General features: G+C 37.0%; 1 protein-coding gene across 1 annotated transcript in view; it reads left to right on the top strand.

Annotated features, from left to right (window-relative positions):
* COG5 (component of oligomeric golgi complex 5) overlaps positions 1-18,039 on the top strand; it is a 188,382-nt gene that overhangs the window by 8,476 nt on the left and 161,867 nt on the right. Inside the window, exon 6 of the mRNA XM_068930353.1 lies at positions 2,943-3,063. Within this exon, the coding sequence (XP_068786454.1) occupies positions 2,943-3,063 (121 nt within the window). The remainder of the gene's footprint in view (positions 1-2,942; positions 3,064-18,039) is intronic.

Here is an 18,039-nt window from a genome sequence, read left to right as displayed (position 1 = left end):
CTTAAAACTAACCTGAGATTAAAAATAAGAGGGTTTACAGTTGTTTTAATTGTAGCAATAACGTCTCTCTTAGTGTTAATATGTTGCTTTAAATTTCAGCAAATAACTGTTTTGTAATCTCCAGAAAATTTGAGTTTTATTTCCAATCGTAGTAAAACCACTGAACTAACTCAGGCCGCAGGCCTCCTCCTGAATTAATTCTTGCTTGAACAGTGGCATTTATTCAGGAGACAGTCACTGATACAGTATGCTTTTCTAAGGCTTTCATCCAAGATGGAATTCATTCAGGTTTTTGTTTTGCAGGTGGTTAAATTAGATGTTTTTCATAGTCCTATGCAGTTTTATGATCTAGTATCAATGAACTACTCCACTATTAGATAAAATGTTACATTGTTTTACAGCGACTGAGAGTTTTATTAAGTTGAACGTTCCATTAAGTGGAAATACTTGGAAGAAACGATTTTTTTGTCAAGGGCACAGTGTAGTAGTTAAGCTATGCACTCTTAACTATGAAGTTAAGAGTGCGTCTTACCTTCAGTGTATTTGGATTTTTTCCCCACCATTTCTTTTTTTCTAATGCAGAGGGCCAAAAGTTAAAACTTGTTTTTACTTTTGTATCTAAATGTAACTTTACCCATCTCTCAATCAGTTCGATAATCCTTTTAAAAGATAATTTGCTATGCTTGTTTCTTGGGATGGTAGATAATGAACAGCAGTCAAATGAAAACAAAATTGTCTTTTGGGATGTAAAGTAAAAGATGGTCAGAAGGTAAATGAAGCTGAATACCTAGGAAAGAATTAGCCAGAGGTACACAATTGGATTAGAAAATAATTAAATCTGAAAAGAAAGTAGTAATACTATGCCCTCCTATTTGGTGAAGCGCAGTGCACTATATAAAGCTATTTTTCATTCCTCTTGCAGAAATTAGTTCAAAGATGTGAAGGGCTATGCGGATCAAGATTTTTCCTAATTAAGGAAATGAATTAATAAAAACTAATGCGTTAATCTCTCAAAGTAGCATAAGCCCCACTTGATTCTCACTAATGATAATAGAAATCATGTGGTTAAGTCCTCTTCTAATGCTTAGGGAACTTGCACTTCAGACTGTGTGATAGTGCCAAAAGCACCGAGAGTAACTGTGTTTTCAGTGATTTGTCTCAGTGGAGCATTTCTTAATTTTTCTTTTTTTTTTATTGCCTCTAGGTTTGAAGAAAGTTGAACTATAAATACTATATTGTCATTGGTTTGTGCCAGCATACTAAAGAGATTGACCAGTTGTTCAGTCTACTGAATGAATATTTGTTGAAATGACTCATTGGTATATGTTTTCGTATGCACATTTTCATGTCAGTTTTCAAGACATTAACTTGAGTTTTAAACAAGGGGTTCAAAATCTGTCAGATACTAAACATTTCGTATATGTATATATAATACAGATTAATTCCATTTTGATGTCCATAAGGTAAATATTTCAGGAGGCTTTCTCTTCAGTACCACTTCAAATTTCATGTTTACTTGTAGTCTCCATCATCTGCAGTAATATTCACAAGTTTTACAGTAATGCCTGTGACTGTAGAGAAGATATGTGGATTTCAATACCTTCTCCTAAATTGCGTTTCTGAACTCTACTTTAGATTTTATCCATTCCAGAATGTTACTTCTGCTATTGCATGTACCCCCTGACCTGACTGACCCACTCCGATCCTAATGAACTCAGTATAATCTCTATTATTTCTATGGTCTATCTCATAACTGTTCTCTTTTTTTTTTTTTTTTTTCCATAAAGACTTCCACACATCATCTTTAATACTCTTTCTATCAGTATATAGTTCTAAACCAGCCTTTCTTAGGAAAGACCTTCAGTAAATTTGTTTGGGCCTCCACAACGGTGTGTCTAGTTGGCATGGTGGTGAATTAGCCAGTGTAGAAACTTGTAGTTGATGTGTTTTAAAATTACTTGACAAGCAGGTAATTTAAATAGTTGGTGTACCTGAGCTGTGTAGTCTAAAACCAGCTTTGATCCGTCTCCAGTATGCTTGCAGCTTGTAATTGATTCGTACCCACTGTGATCAGAACTTTCTTTCATTATAGGACTTCTCAAAATCCATGATGTGCCTAATATTAACTTTTACTGTTTCTTTGTCTATGTTGTTTACTGCTTAAAAGGAGAAGATCTGTTTCAAGATCTTGGTTGAGTGAAAAGTTGTGAGCCTATTGTATTTGAGTAGGATGTCACCAATGCTTTTATTCTGAATTGGTGCTAATGAAAGCATAAGCAAGTGCTTCCTGAAAACTTGCATGCACATGTAGCTAATTAATTTTTAATCAAGAATGTGATGTACTTGGCAAGCCTATGAAATAGTGCGAGTTAACAGTTGCTTGAATAAGGGTGATTGGCGTTAATGAAACTTTTGATCAAAATGAATTTGTATATGCATTCCCACCATAACTGTCAAAATGTATGATAACAGCTTTGAGTCTTTACATTTTATTGTCCTCTGAGATAGACGCTGGCATTTTTCTTATTTTACAACAACCTTTGATTGGCAAAGCCAACTTTAACTTAATTTTACTAACGTTTGGGGAGGGGAGGAGTGTTAAGGTACAGAATATGCGATAAAGCTCACTTCTAGTTGTAAATAGAACACGTCTCTGTCATAGGTTTCTGATTTCCTCTTTTGCTAGCAATGACAGCATAATCTCCATAGCACTAGGAATGTAGTTTCCACCTTTAGAAAGTATTTGTTCTATATTGCATAAAATTATGCAAAAATAATCCTTAAAAAAGGGAGCTTCAGTTTTCTTCAGTGCCTTGCTTTTATTCACATTCATGCTTCCTTTTAGGGGATGCTTTTGGTTAAAATGTTTCCAGGCTTGAGACCTAAAATTATATGGTCAAAGTGTAAGGATAATATCCCCTAATGCCGTGATTTTTCTGAAGGCTGCCTGTGACTTGCTGCGGAGAATAATACGCATCTTGTATCTCGGTAAGAGACTTCAAGGACAGCTGCAAGGAGGAAGCAGAGAGATAACAAAGGCTGCCCAGAGTCTCAATGAACTCGGTGAGTCCTTCTTAATTATTTTTAGAGGCATTTTTATCTTGCGTTCCCATGGCTTACTTTAGTGCTTCACTTGGAAAAATCAAAGAAACTCCCAAAACTTTTTACTATGGTTCCCATTGTCTCCTTTTTGATGTGAGTTGAGAAATGATATGGACAGCGTTAGTCCCCTCAATTTTTTTTCATTTGACTTTTCTAGATACAGTTATTTTATGGATTTAATAACTTACGCCCTTTTGGGCAACAATTTTTTGGGGGGCAATTAATTTCTTACTGGCTTGTGTTTGCATGAAATACCTTAAGAGGTGACAGGTTGCATATTTAGCTTTTGGAAGCCGTTGCATGATAGTAAGATATAATTTGAATTACAATTTGCATCTTTACAAGGTTATTTGGCCCTGTGACCTTTATGAAAGCTGTTTGTGGTATGGTATACAGATACCTGAACTAATTCAGATACTGGAAGCATTCTGCTGCACTGGTGACTGAATTTACCCTGCCTTTTACCAGATTCTAGGAAAAAGAATAGAGTAGTTCACATGGCGCTTGGGTTACATTGCTAGACTCCTTTTAGTATGTGTGCCAGCTTGGGTGTTTCCACACTGTGCTGCAGGAACAGTGAAGAATATCCCATTAGTCTTGGAGATCTGTCATTGTTGTTGTGTAAGGTATCTTGCCAGCTGTTTCTCCTTTGGTTTAATGGCATTCAAATTTCAGCTTCCAAAAATAGGTTGTGGGAGGGCTGAACTATCAAACATTCAGAATCATCCTGAGGTTTATTGCGCATATTTGTCACTACTGCTCTTTTCATACTGTGTAATCAAAAAATTATTAGACAATGATTTAGTCTTATAATTAACGGATGCTGTGTTGCAAATGGAAAGTTTATATATTTATTTAGTACACCAATTTGACTGAAACACTTGAGCATCAATTGTAGTATTGTAAGCCAGCAGAGCTTTTTCCGGTATCTTCCTTCTTTGGTCTCTCCTCCTGTGTTCGTGACAAATAAAGTAAATACTGTCTCTTAATTACCTGAATTACAAGTCTTATGGGGTTACTGTGCGTGATAGATTCTGTTCAAGTAATTAGTATAGTTTAATGGCAAAATCTAAGATGTTTTTTCTGCCTTATGCAATTTTTAAGGTTTTTTTTTTTTTTACCTTTTATTACTCCCTTTTTTTCTTTAATCATTAAGAAATGAAAGTTCCGTGTGCGCCCCCCCCCCCCATGTAACACATTTTTGAGTTTCTTCTTACAAATACTTGGTCTTTCTCTGGACCTTAGGGAAGCCTGAGCAATTATTGTTGTTGAATATGAAGGGAAGCGTGTGACTTTAGGAAGCACTTTGAGTTTCATCCTACAATCCACAGGGGTGAGCCCTGTGGCCCTTAATTTAACTCTGAGTGGCCTGTGGCTAGGTGAAATCCCTTGTCTCCTGTCATTTCTCCCTCTGTCTCTTCTTCTGATATCTCTCCCTTTTTCCTCCCTTCTCTCTTCATCTGCATCACTCCCCCATCCCTCGTTAGCTCTCTGCTCATTGTTATTCTCCATTGCCCATCGTACTCTTACCACCTCCCAGCTGGCCTCTGCTCGGCGGTACCAGCCATGGAGCGCAGGCTTGGGTGCACCTGAGCACATGGAAACGCCCCATGGAGGAGAGGCCGGGATAGTAGGGGGTATGTGGAGCGTGGGGGACAGGAGGGGTCCTGTGTGGTGATGCGGTGATTTACTAATTATGGGGTAACGTTGGAGTTCGAGGTATGGCCAGGGCAGCATGCTTGGGGCAGCGCTGTACTCTGCTTCTGGCCTTGGGCAGCACTGAGCTGTGTGGGTTATCTTGTAGGGTGGAGGTGGTGGTGGTATGGGACAGGAGAGCAGTGAGGGTGCGGGGGCTTGGAGCGAGCTTGTGGGAATGCTGCGCTTCAGCCAGGTGGGAAGCATGATGTAGTGCTCTGTGGCATTGGGAGGATGGGAAGCACAAGGGACAGACGTTGGGTGCTAGTTGCTTGGTGGTGAGATACAAAAGCTATGGGAGGGCTTAAGAAGCGCTATGACGTCTGATGGTAGTAAATAGGTGATAGGGCTGCGTGGTGTGAAAGCCCAGAACTGGAGCTCTGCGTCATGGCGGTTTACCTCAAACTGGGGAATCTTGACCAAGATCAACATTAATTTGTGTTTTTAACCAGAAGTGTTTGACTATCCCTTTCAGCTCTCGTTCAAGGAAAAATTCTTCGCATAACGAGTGCAATAGAAAGGTAACAAGCAGCGCGGTATATAGTGCCTATTTTGCTGAAATCGGCAGCTTCATGGTTTTATCTTAAAAGCTTGGCATTTGTTATGGTTTAGTATAACTCTTACTGCTTACAGTTTTTTCTGGACTGAGTCTAGGGATAACTGTCCATATATATTTTTACTTATTGATATGTGCTGTGTGGGAGTTGGGTAGGGGAAACCTTGTGAGTGCCATTTTGGTACGTGTACACAGTATGTATTTCCTCAGCAAATTTAATGTTAGTTAAGTTACATTTTATATTCAGTTGTGGCTTGAATATTATTTTGCAGTGAGGGGAAAACACATGATAAAAATATAAAATCTTAGATTGAAATAGGGATTAATCCTCCTTTGTCAGAGGAACTACAAGAAACAGTAGTTTTTACTGGGAAGGGTATTTTTAACAGTTACTTTGAGTTGCTGCTGGTCTGCAGAGCTCCAACCCAGTTGACGCCGTTAGGTACTACAGGTTTACTCTGAAAGCATTTAGTAGTGTATTCACCGAGATCTACGCTAAAAGCTAAAGCGGATACAAAATTCCTCTGTGTTAAACTTTTTTACATTTGTTGAAATTAACTTCCCCAGCTTGGCACAGTAAGAAGAAAAAGTGAATCCTGTGCGTAATTTTTAGAGATGAAATGCTATTTGTATTTTAATGACAATATTTAAATATTTTTCCAACTTTTCCACTGTATCCCTTTCTTCTTTCCTCTCTTCCACCCTCCCCCTGCCCCAACTACTTTGGGTCCTTTCAGCAAAGTAGAACCAGAGCTGTGGCAGTCCACTGCGTAGGCTGTTGTCTGGTTCTCTTGTGATAATTCTTCATTCAAATAACGCAAATCTGATTCAGCACATGGGCAGGTAAAGAAAGCAGCATGTTCAGATGTCAGCGTAGTGGCTAGCACAGTGGATTACATGCTCTGACTAGACCTTGGTGACACTTTAATAAAAATATTCTATAAGGTGAAATAGAAGCATTTCTAAGCAAGTTCAAACGACATAATGTGACAAGAAGAAGGTACGTTACATACAGTTCCCATGCACAGAAGGAACTGCATGGGCATTAAGAAATCTGCTGTCTTTTCTGTGGGCGTGTAGAAATTACCGTCTCTAACATGGTCTGTAACTGATCAGATGAAGATTTAAAAAATTCTTAGCTGCACACTGAATTCCATTTATTAGTTATGGAGCTGGCTTCTGGATAATAAGGAATTTATATCCTTTGTTTGTTGTATACGTATAACTGATGTAACCATTATTCATATAAATGCCTACTTGTCTTTTAATTATAATAAACTCCTACTGTCTATGTATAGTTCTGTTATAACTTATTTCACAGCAAGTGAATTCATTTGCTTGAATGACCTTGTGTGCATATAAAACTTTGAAATAGGCTCTCACAGCAGCCATAATTTTGCTCTTTTGTATACCCGGAACTGAATCTGTGACTAAGCTGTGCAGCCGTAAAATGAAGAGGAAATGATTTATTGAAAAATTTTTGGGGTGTCCTGGAGCAGCTTTGTTATTAAGACAGTACTGCCTTTCACGTAACTTAGGAGAAGATGGGGGGGGAGATATGACCATGACCTTACTTTAAATGTAGATGATGGTAGGAAAAGAGGCAAAATATCATCAGATATGGAAGTCTAACTAAAATGGAAAAAGCACTAGATAGGTGTCATAATCTTTATAAAGATATAGCAAAGCTTGTACATTGCAGTTATTTAGGTTTAACACAATAGAGGGATTTAAGGGAATTTCCAAGCAATAAAGCTCAGTTTTGGTAAGTGCAAAGACGAGCATGTCGGATAGGAAAAAAAAAGAAATTAGTTAGGATATACATGGTACTGGGTGAAATATAGTTTGAAAGAAGTTATTTGGCTATATCTGAAAGGCCCTGCTGTAGCTGGCATAACGTAGGTAGTGGTAGGTAACCCCATCTTCTTAAAATGCCAGGAACTAGTGGCGTCCACAGAAAGGTGACAGTGATCTTGGGCTTGAAGAGCTTGCCTGTGAAGACTAGGAAGGAAAAAAAAAAAAAAGAAAAACCTTTTACCTTTCTAAGGAAAGCAAGATGGAGTATGATATCATTTAAGCAAGAAAAAGCCTACCTACAGCTACATCTGTTAGAATTGAAATAAGAAGCAATGTGTGGGGGCAAATGACCTCTTATCTGCCTAGCTTAATGGGTGTTGCATCGGTGAGACCTTGCGTCTCATCTGATATTGCAGTTTCTCTGTTTCAGTGTACTTTTTCTGGTATTCCTACTGCATACGGCTCTCTGGAGTTTCTGCAGAAAGGGAATGCCATTATGAAAATCATGAAGCTATCTGTAGTCTTACAGCTCTTGTCACTCAGTTTGTGTCATACAGTACTCAAAATAATGCTTTATTAGGGGGAAAGAATTAAGTTTCTCTGTAGAAATTCACAGGCTTTTTTTTTTTTTATTCTTGTAGAATATCATTATGTGGTGTAGTAATGTTACATGGTCTGTCTTTTCCCTATCTTTGAAAATGCTTATGATAGCGTAAAACCTTTCCAAATATTTTAAACTTAAGAAATCTAATTTTTTCTTCTTTTTCTCTGTTCCTGTTAAGACTTGACCTAGTCTACAGAGGAGAGAGTGTATTATTCCTTTGTGTGCGTATGTGTGTGTGTATTCCATATGTGTGTGTGTGTAAATATTTAAAAATATAATATTTTTATGGCTTTCTGTAGGACTTTCCCTCTCGCTGCTATAAAGCAGCTCTTTAAATTGTGTTCCTGTTAAGATACCCAGTAGGCTATTGGTCCTTTTTTTTTTTCCTTTTAAATATTAACTTCATCCTAATATATCTCACCTGCTTTTGAGAGTAATCTCATTGTTCTTAGTGGTTATGGCTGAGAACTCCTGGGGGAGAGAGATGAAATTCCAGAAGATTGGAGAGTTTGCTTTATTGAAAATAGATCTTGCTGGTTCCTATTTTTACTTAAACATCTCAAACTAACTTAACTTCCTTGAGCAAACAGTCCGTGAAACAAACAAACTATTTGTAGGAGTCTAGAATATAAGAATGCAATTAAATAGTAGGCCTCATTAAATAGGATTCATACTTTACAAATTTATCAACCCCATTTTCTTCTTAGGCAGCGTAACAGGTCTTCTGACTAGAGAGAGCAATGACTGTCCTGTATTTTGACTTAAATGGGGCTCTTGGCACTGTGTCACACTAACAAGATAGAACAGTATAATCCAAATGAAAATATTGTACAATGGATGTAACAGTTTTGAGGAAACTTTATCCCCAAAGTAGTCATCAATTGTTCATTGCTGCACAGCATATGTATTAATTGGGCCTTAGTTTAAATATGTTCTGCATCTGGCTAGTTTTTTCATTAATGATTTGAATGATGTAATATAGTATATCCTTATCAAATTTGCAAGTAGTAATCAAGCAGGGAGGAATGGAAAGTATATTGGGAAACAGAATTAGAATGAAGAATATTCTTAACAAACTGCAGATATGTCTTGGTTGAACTGATTTCATTTATTTTTCAGACAAGTGCAAAGTCCTAGCAATAAATAGCAGTAATTAACAGCAGAAATATGAGAAATGAGTGTTTAGGTAATAGTTCTGTAGAGAGACTGGAGCTCAGATGGAGCTCACGTTGAGTGTGAGCTGCTTGTTCGCGTACTTTGTAGCAGCATGACATGGTTGGCAATGAAATTCATACCGATCTTTATAAGGAAGGGTGTTGTTTGCAAGGCACTTGAAGTAAATCTTCTTTTGTTCATGCTTCAGCTGGAGTATCAAGTCCCATTTGAGGGGAATGTAGCTTAATTGTAGAAAATCCTAAGTACAGCAACAATAATGTTTGAAGGTCTTGGGAGTGGGTAGTGGGAGGAGAGACTAAAAGTGTGAGGCTCTTCACCTTGAAGAAGAGGGAACTGAGAGGCACAGTAAAATTCTTCGGATAAAAGCTGTTTCAAATGGGAAGAGAGTAGATAGCTCTCCATATCCACTCTGATCACAACAGAAAGTAGTAGTCCTAAATTGAAGCAAAGGAAACTTTATGTAAAATGTGAGGAAAGTGTCTGCTAGTAATGATAATTTCAGGGAAGCTGTGAAATCTGGATTGAATTTTAAAGTCTTTCAAAAGCAGTTTAGGCACACATATCTCAAAGAGTTTAGATGCAGGTGCTCTTTCCTTGAAGCAGGAGGACTGAATAAGTTGACCTGCCATTAATCGTTCCTTTCTCCTAGAGATGTTACAGGGAAGTGTGTGTGGGTGCGTGCACACCTGTGTATCTGTTCACGTATGTGTGTACTTATATATGTAAAATATACATTTTTTTTAGCTGGACTGCTTAATGCTTCCAATAAGTTTGCTTCCAATAAGTTGGTTTGGGCACTGTGCCTAATTACCTCCTGGAATCTTAAGACAGTGTGCCTGGAAGATTCATGTCATTACATTAGTTCAGTCTCCTCTTATCGCTCCTTCAGATGAAATAGTAGATAAACCTCCTCAAAGACCTTCAGCTCACCCGTTTGACCCAAGTACTTTTGTTCTGAGTACTCATTATATGACTGACATTCAAGTTAACTTCACACAGCTCATCATATTACTGGAGTGCTGTAAAAGTTGACCTTCAAAAACTGCTATGTCAAAACTCCTACGAGAATGCGTTGAGCATGAGAAGGAAGGAGGTAGTGACTCTGTGATTATAAATACCATACTTCTTATTTTTTTTCCTTTTCTGAGGAAGAAGGCAAGCTATCCATTTCTCAGAGCCAGCTGTTTTCAAGAAAAATATTAATTTAGTCTTGCAAGTTTTTAATATTTGGGAATGATGATGAGTAGTTTCGTGTTTATCAAAATACTAAGCGCTAGTGGTCAGTGTTCAGGAAACAAATAACAGTTCTAATGTGTTCAAAACATATATAACTCATTTTATTAATAAGCATTCACACTTGGCTGTTTTATGCCAGTTATCTCGCCTATAGCTATTGAAAACTGTAATTAACTGTACCTGTTGTTTCCACAGTATGCCCTATTAATTGAGTTTTAAAACGGTGTAAGTAATGTGACTAAAACACACGGGAGACTTATTATGAAGGGATTGCTGATTGGCTGACTGATATTTTTTCTTCAGGTTGAATGTTGTTATACAAAACCTATTTCATTTTAACTGCAGTTTTTGAAGGAATGTAAAATAATTGTTATGTATTTGTACAAAAGCGTTACTAAACTTGCAGTGGTACTCTGCCAGAAGTAAGTTGTCTGAACATCTGCCATAAATGCTACAGTAGCTGTCATTCACTGCTGCCTTCCTTTTCTTTCCATAGCATATTCAGAGATTCACTTGATTTTCTTTTTTCTATTGCAAGTAAAAAATTTAGAGTGTACAACTGCAGAGCCAGATCTTGTGGTGAACCAAGTTACAATTAAGCTGAGGAAGGGTGCTGTTACTATCAAGTCAGTGAGCTCTTTGCTAGCACACAGAACAGACAGATGTGTTGATATTAATATTGCTGTGCACAATTTCTCAAACAGGAATCAACACAGATCAGTCTGGAGGGAAAAATAGCTTTCATGGCACTTTTGCTTAGGGATTTAGATGCATTACAATCTACAGTGTTGTGCAAGATCTGGTGTCCTCTAAAACAGTATATAGCATAACATATGTCTGTGTAGCACCATGCAGTGTGCTATGGGGATAACTGAGCTAATTTGATTAATAGAAATTACATAGCCAGGCTAGTGTGATGCTTTGCTGGGGTACTAGTCCTGCTGAGAATGACTGAACTATATTACCAGCTCAGAGCTATCTGCGGTATTCTTGAATGCCACTGTTTTAGGTGGTACGTTTGCATCTCTAGTAAGCGCAAATATCTTGCTAAAAGGTTTTTTCCCACCCCTGGTGGTGTTAGTAGTATCACTGCCAGACCTCTATTAGAATGCTGAAATTATTTGTGTTCAAGTACGCTGTCGTCCTGCAGTTTAACCTATCTCCGTGTTCTTCAGTTTCATGTTGTCCATTTCAGTTGGTTAATCTTGCCTGAGGCTGTGTTACCATAAGACTGAAATTTTTTGTAAAAAATGTGCATACAAAGTTTTCCTTGTAGTATTCTATGGCAAAAAAGCTATTTAGTGGGAAGTTCAAGTAGACATACAAGCAACTTCTTAGGAAAAAGCATTAATACTTGTATCTTTAAAACAAGTAGTCCTGAACTGTGTGGAAACTGAAAATTCAGTTTTATATAAAATGTTTGTCATTTCCAAAATCAGACTTAAGAAGAGTTTAAAAAATGATGAGAAGTTGTTCCACAAACACAAGTATAAGAAGCCAGTGTCGCACATTGTCTGAACTGCTTTTTTTCAGCATCTCTAGTAAAAAGTGAAAATGGTGGCCTCTTGTTCCAGTTACATTGTGATTAACTGTACATGATTAATGGCACATTTAATCACAGAAAAATTGTATACATATTTCCGGTGCTATGCTTCTCCTGGATATTGCTCATACTATCAAGATCAGATACGCTGCAAAATATTTCATTATTTTTAATGTGATAATGTTGATAAACTATTCAATTTACATTCCTACAACAGAGGTAATTGAAGTTATTATTTTAAATATTGAAAAGCAGGGGGAAACTTATTTGTAATGCTTTAATTTATTATATTTTGAAAGATTCTGATTTTATTAGTTGATCCATCTTTAAGGAAGGGAGTGGTATGAAAAGCTACGGATGGTTTGTGCTAACAAAGAATCCACTTGGTTATTGAAAATACGTTGTTATTTTTGTAATGTGGTCCCTGGCTCCACGTTTGCCAAAGTTACCGTTTGATTTATTGTAAATTAAAGTAAAATGAAGAGCTACTCAAGCTTCTGCTGAGTCATATTGTTTCATAAATTATGCTACACAACCAAATATTTTTGTGTAATGAATGTAGAAGCCTGTCCTTTTACTCTTCTCTAGTTGCTATACCACTCACTTACTTCTTTCTCTGTTTAAATTATGAATGCAACAGTCTTGCTGTGTGCCATCCTCTTCTATTTTACACCAACTTTACCTTCCACGTAGAGGTAAGGAGCCTTGATGAATTTTCATTTCTTTCCTACTGGCATTTGAAGCAGAGAAAGGAAAAATTTTGATAGTATGTAACGAGTCCAGCAGTTTGAACTATTCACTTGGAGATACCAATGTGCATGTAACAAAATGACTGTATTACAAAAGTTAATATTATTTTTCATTAGTAAAAGGCTAATAGAGTAAGACCTCCTCATCCTCCTTGAAGAAGGCAGACAAAATTTATGCGTTTTTGCCATCTAATTGTTTTGCTATGCTTAGAGTTTCCAAGCTAGGAATCCTGTTAGGCAAATTATTTTATATAAGCAGTTGCTGTGTTTTTTCCTTAACCTCTGCCATGCGTTCTTTTTCTAAACCTTTTCAATAGAAGCCATTAAATAATTTTAGGCAAAAGAAAGGCTAAGGGTGACTTGATACAAGGAAAATAAAAATTAATCCTATTGGAATTCTGTTTTTCAACATAAGCCTTAAATAATGGATCATGAGTTCACATTTCCTCAAGTTTTTAAAAGTTCACTGATTTTGGTTAATGTAGCTATGTTAGTTTCATTGCTGTCTTATTTTTTTCCAAAGCCGTAACTATTCTGATCTCTTGAAATTTAATTTTCTTCATGCATACAGTTCTAGAAAATGAATCCAGGTATAATTGTAAGAGTGGATTTTCTTGATATTTAGTTTCCTTTAAGCAACCATGAACATGTTTTCAAGTTTGCCATATTGAGTGAATTATGAAACTATTTTTCCATGTTAGCGTTAAGCTGATTTCTGTTTTTGATGAGATTAGTCTTCTAGCTATAGCTACTTGAAGAATTTGATTTTGCTGTATTATTAGGCATTCAGTAATTTTCATCTCGAGTATGCAGAACTTGTCAGAGGGCGGTATATCAGATATTTTAAAATGGATTTGGCACTTGGCTTTTCTATCTTAAAGTGTTACCTGTTCCTGAGAGGCATGTTATTGATATCCCGTTAGCAAGACTGTGTCAGAAGTTAATTACAGTGGGTTCAAATTGCTTTTGCTGTAGCACATGCAGTATTTCTAGCAGTTTTTATCCTGGCTGCAAGCCCATCAAAGACTTTATTTTCCAGGTCTTTTGTCTTCTCTGCCCATGTGGAGGTCCACGCCTATTGTTAGTTACACTTGCGGAAACTCCGCTCTTGCAACAACTTCCTTGCCATCTGCTACTTTGAATCTGATTGCTGTTATTTCATTACTAATACCAATTATGATTCTCATTGTCATGACATCTACTCTATAGAAGTCTTGGTTGTAGACCAGTACTACGCTGAGCTAGGCTTCAGCACAGCACAAAGTAAAATCTGAGGCCTGACAGCTCATTTATTTCCCCGTAAATGTTCAGAGGACTCCAGTGGGAAAGAAACGATGGTGGACAAGAGCTGAGGAAAGAGAGGACCACGGAAGCATGTGTTCAGTTTGGAGAGGAGTTCTTGCCAGGAGTGCTGAGTAGCTGCACCAGTAATACAGCTGATACGTTCATACGTGTTTAGACTCTTTTGTGTGCTGTCCTGCGGATGAGGCACCAAGTATTTGTCCTAGCAGCACGTTCAGTTCTGCGTCTGTGACCAAGCTAGCACTTCTTGTTTCTTAAAAACACTGGAACTATAATATTTTCAGTGTGCTTCAGTAACGTGTCAGACTATTTAGTGCCTTGAAAGCAAAAGAGGAAATCTGGGGTTTGTAAACTTGCCTGCTTAAGGTGAGATAGATAGAAACAGTGGGTCTGGGAATTCTGAAAGAGAAACTGGTTAGAAAGGAAGAACAAAAAAAGTGATGGAAGTCAGAGGGAAGTTGTTGTTGTTTTGTGGTTAGTGAATTTAATTTTATATGACTCCAGAATCTGGAAACTAGACTTACGTTCTGCTTCCCCCTCATTATAAAATTCCCCCATTGCTTTCTCTTTTTTTTTTTTCTGAACGTATCCTCTCTGAAGAGATAAGAATTTTGCCAAAGCCATTTTTGTTTTGCTGGTAAGGAATACTTATTCTCAACCAGAAGGACGGTATCCCAGCTAGTAAGGGAGTTTGGGTCATGTTTTTAGTTTAGCCCTTGATTATGTTAAGCGTTTGAACTGCGAATGTTTTTTTGTTTGTCAGCTACAGCTATGTTCAGGTTGGAGATATCAAAGGATTTGGAAGAACCAATAACGTAGATAATCTTCTAGTTGTGAATGGCTGTGTTTAACCAAATACAGGATGAAAACAACTTCAGAGAATTGGACTGTGGAATCTATTATAGGTCTTTTGGCCTCTTTGAGTTTGGAGATAAAATATTCTGATACTGGGTAATCATTGCAGGAAGTTGTGTACTTCCTTTGTTTATCTATGGAAAACAGTGAAATCTGTTGTTTAGTAGCCAAGGAAATAACAGCAAAAAGCGGTTCAAAATATTTATCTCTCTGCTGGGAGACTGAAGAATTTATTAGTGCATAAGCTGGTGGTTGCACTGAAGAAGTACATAGGTGATTTTGAAATAGCACTTCAAGATTGTGCAGGTTTTGGAAAAAACAATGTCTGCCCTCTTATTTTGGACAACCAGGTTCAGAAATTGTCAGTCAGAGTGTGAGAGAATAGAAATGGATGAAATGGACTGGTAACATGTGATCACAGGGAAGAGAAGTGAGCGTTTCCTTCTCTAGAAGAATCAAATAAAGGTGATAGCAGATCATGTTTGGAAAACTTCATCAGGAATAATGGAATAGGAATCTACAGAAGAAATATCTCAATGCATGTAGATCAGACAGCTAGCTAACAAAATCCAAAAGAGTTACTTTTGCAGCCCTCTTAACCCACAGAAATGGAATGGAAGCATTATTGTCTAAGCATGCTTCTGAGACGTGTGGAAGAAGAAATGATGGTGTTACGGAAGACCCCAACTTGGGAAACTAGATTAGGCATCTCCTATGGCACAGCAGTAAAACATCACCAATTTCTGTCTAACACAGAAGTTGTTATAATCAACAGGAAGGATTCTTTTTGGATAAATTTGGATAAATTTGGATTCTTTTATACTAAATAAAGATGAACTTATCACTGAATATAGAAGAAGCTGGTGGTTGCCAGAGGATTGGCAGTTGTGACCTCATGCATAAGGCAAACAGAACATATCCAGTGTTTAATGTTTCATTTTTGAAAACAGTTAATTTTCTAATGAGAGGATCATCTTCTGTTCAGTGGTTTGGACAAATACATTTAGACAAACTTGAAAGCTGAAAGCTTATTAAGAAGAGTTGATTAGATTGTGGAATATTGGCATTCTGCCAATTAAAGAACAGGTTAATCCTGACTGGAGAAGATGCTGTTAACTGTACTGTTAATAATTGTTCATATTAGAATAGGAGGACTTTTTAGTAAGTGCTCTTGTTTTTATTTGGAGAGAAGTAGGATAGTTTGTTCTACAATAATCTGAGGATACCGTGTAATCCATCCACAGCTGGGGAGGATGTTATACAAATGTGCTAACTTTGTGGAGCCATTAATTTGTAACTTCTTATTGGTGTTCTTAGAACACCAGGGAAAATCCAAAAGGCTTGTACTGTTTCAACATTCAAAAAGAGAAACAGGATATTTATTTTGAAATCAAAGTCAGACTCAAAGCTGTTATAGGGAAAAAATGGTAGATAAGCTGAGTTCTTCCTTCAAAAGAACTAACAAACTGAATGAGTGATAGTCAAATACACTTTTATGGAAAACAGGTCTTGACAAACAAATCTGTTTTTCTGATTGCTTAGTTGACTAAAGAAATTGTATAGATGCATTATAGTTTTTTAGTGTATCATTTGTTCAATTTAGATGATTTAAGTCTCTCTTAAGGTGTCATTCTTTGAAGTAAATATTTAAATAAGCCATCTCCTCATCACCTTACAGTTGCCCTATATTCTTGGCAGATGCTTTCTGTTCTTAGGAGAGCTGGGAGAGAGGAACCCCGAGGTAAGGTAGCAAAGGTTTTCTCTGGATGCAAACCTCATATTAAGGCAGACTGCTGGAGAAGAAGCAACTGTGGGCAGGGTACCTCATGTTAATTACATATGCACATAGTATTCTTTTTGGTGAATGACCCCCATTTTTACAAATATGAAAATAAGGTATTAAACTTCTGTAAAGCATTGGAATCAGACTGCATCAATGTTGGGGATGCTTTACCAATATTGATTTTGTTCTAGCTTTCATGCAGCTACATAGGCAAATCTATACTTTAGCACATTTCACCCTATCAGTGGAATATATAGGTAAAAGCATAGTTTTGTGGATACCTGTGAGTAAATGCAATTATATATGTCACAGTAGGAGATTAAATGGGCTTTTTTTTCTTGAGAAGACTAAGATGGTAAAGGTGCGTTCATGGGAAGAAAACAAAGGGTCACCGAAGGGTACTTTGACTAGCGGAGAAAGAAATGACAAGCGCTGAGGACTGGAAAATGGGAGTGAGTACACAATTTTGTTGTAATTCCTCAAGTAAAAGTAAACACCGGTTGTTCAAATCTTGTATATAATAACCAACTTCATCCTATTCATGTCTAATTAAAGTGTGAGCCAGTTCAGGTTAAAAAAATCTAAACAAATAGCTATGAAAAGAAGGTTGAAACCAATCTTTGCTTAGGTCCTGGATAGGAGCCAGTATTTCTATAACTCATTTCTGTCTTGCCTTAAAGATCAGTGAAGATTTTGCTGTATGTAATACAAATGTATGAGTATTATAGAACAAGAATTAAATCTTGCATGTGGGAAACGACTTTAAAAAAAGAAAAGGCTGTTTTCATAGGAGTAATTTTTCCTCTGTCTTATCTCATGCATATAATTTTCAAATATTAGTTGAATCCAGTGTTTTATGAACTCTATTCAAGTTTGAAAAGAAGAGTAGCCTAGTCTTGTTTATCCTTCAGGTTCAAAATGCTGCATTGCCCACAGGAAGGGAATCTAGTTACTTCTATTAATAACTCAAAAGCAGACCTTCTCAGCTGAAGAGCAGTATGGTCTCTTGTTTTTCTTGATGTCTTTTCAGGGAAAACGTTGCAGACCTAACCTTACTAAAAAAGGAATATCCAACTATTTTGAGAACGTACCGTTTCTAAGGCTACAATATTCTACAGTTACAACCCTCCCCCCCCTCCCCCCCCCCCGCCCCGAACCAATTTTTAGCTAACCTAACTTGCAGACTAAAGATGTGGTAGAAACGTGAGACTTTTAAACTAACCACAAATGTGACATAGTATAGTCTCAGTGACTAGACCAAAAGTTTCCCGGTTTTATTCCATTTCATTTAAACTACTTCTGGAATTCTGCACTGAAAGCTGTGCAGTTGTGGCAAGGTTTGTCAGAAGCCTCTGACTGCGTTAACTGTTTTTTTAAAAAAGGGTTTAACGTGTATTTTTATGCACTTCTTGGTGCTTTATCCATCTTTTATAAGATTGCAGAGGAACTGTGTAACTCCATTTTATATTTATGGGTGTATAATTCCATAAAGTCAAATTATTAAATATTTGTTCCGGTTTAAACACAGAAAAGTCATGTACTCAATTTTGAAATTTCTTACAATTTAACATTTGCATGGTAACTGTTCAGAAGATGCATTTATAGTTCAGATGGCACTTGTTGTTTTTAGTACACAGAAGT

This window comes from Struthio camelus, chromosome 1, assembly GCF_040807025.1.
Source record: "Struthio camelus isolate bStrCam1 chromosome 1, bStrCam1.hap1, whole genome shotgun sequence".
Taxonomy (NCBI): domain Eukaryota; kingdom Metazoa; phylum Chordata; class Aves; order Struthioniformes; family Struthionidae; genus Struthio; species Struthio camelus.
Note: the sequence above shows the minus strand (reverse complement) of the source record. Positions and strands in the feature narration are given on the sequence as shown.